The sequence below is a fragment of the Nestor notabilis genome, unplaced genomic scaffold, assembly GCF_000696875.1.
Source record: "Nestor notabilis isolate BGI_N333 unplaced genomic scaffold, ASM69687v1 scaffold10944, whole genome shotgun sequence".
NCBI lineage: Eukaryota > Metazoa > Chordata > Aves > Psittaciformes > Psittacidae > Nestor > Nestor notabilis.
In genome coordinates, this window is record NW_009926122.1 from 15,400 (window position 1) to 15,742 (window position 343).

Genomic DNA, 343 nt, shown 5'->3' on the forward strand with positions numbered 1-343 from the left:
AGCAGCTCTGCCCGCCGACGCTGGTCCTCGTTGGCACTACGCAGCAGGGATACCTCCCGCTCCAGCTTCTCCTTCTCCTGCTGGTGCTCATAGCCTGCAAGAGAACACCCAAGTCTTAGCCAAGGAGGATTTGCTTCACTCAAGCTGGAGCTCTTTGCTCCACAAAACCTGGCTGTGCCATCCCTCCTGCAGCACACGAGGTATATGGGGGTCAGGGGGAGACAGCCTCCATTTCATAGAAATCATAGAATCAGACTGGTTTGGGTTGAGAAGGGACCTTAAAGCTTCTCCAGTTCCAACCCCCTGCCATGGGCAGGGACACCTTCCACTAGAGCAGGTTGCT

At 55.7% G+C, this 343-nt stretch overlaps 1 protein-coding gene across 1 annotated transcript in view; it reads right to left on the reverse strand.

Annotated features, from left to right (window-relative positions):
* AMOTL2 (angiomotin like 2) overlaps nucleotides 1–343 on the reverse strand; it is a 6,032-nt gene that overhangs the window by 1,961 nt on the left and 3,728 nt on the right. The window contains exon 5 of the mRNA XM_010013398.1: nucleotides 4–94. Coding sequence (XP_010011700.1) covers nucleotides 4–94 — 91 coding nt within the window. The remainder of the gene's footprint in view (nucleotides 1–3; nucleotides 95–343) is intronic.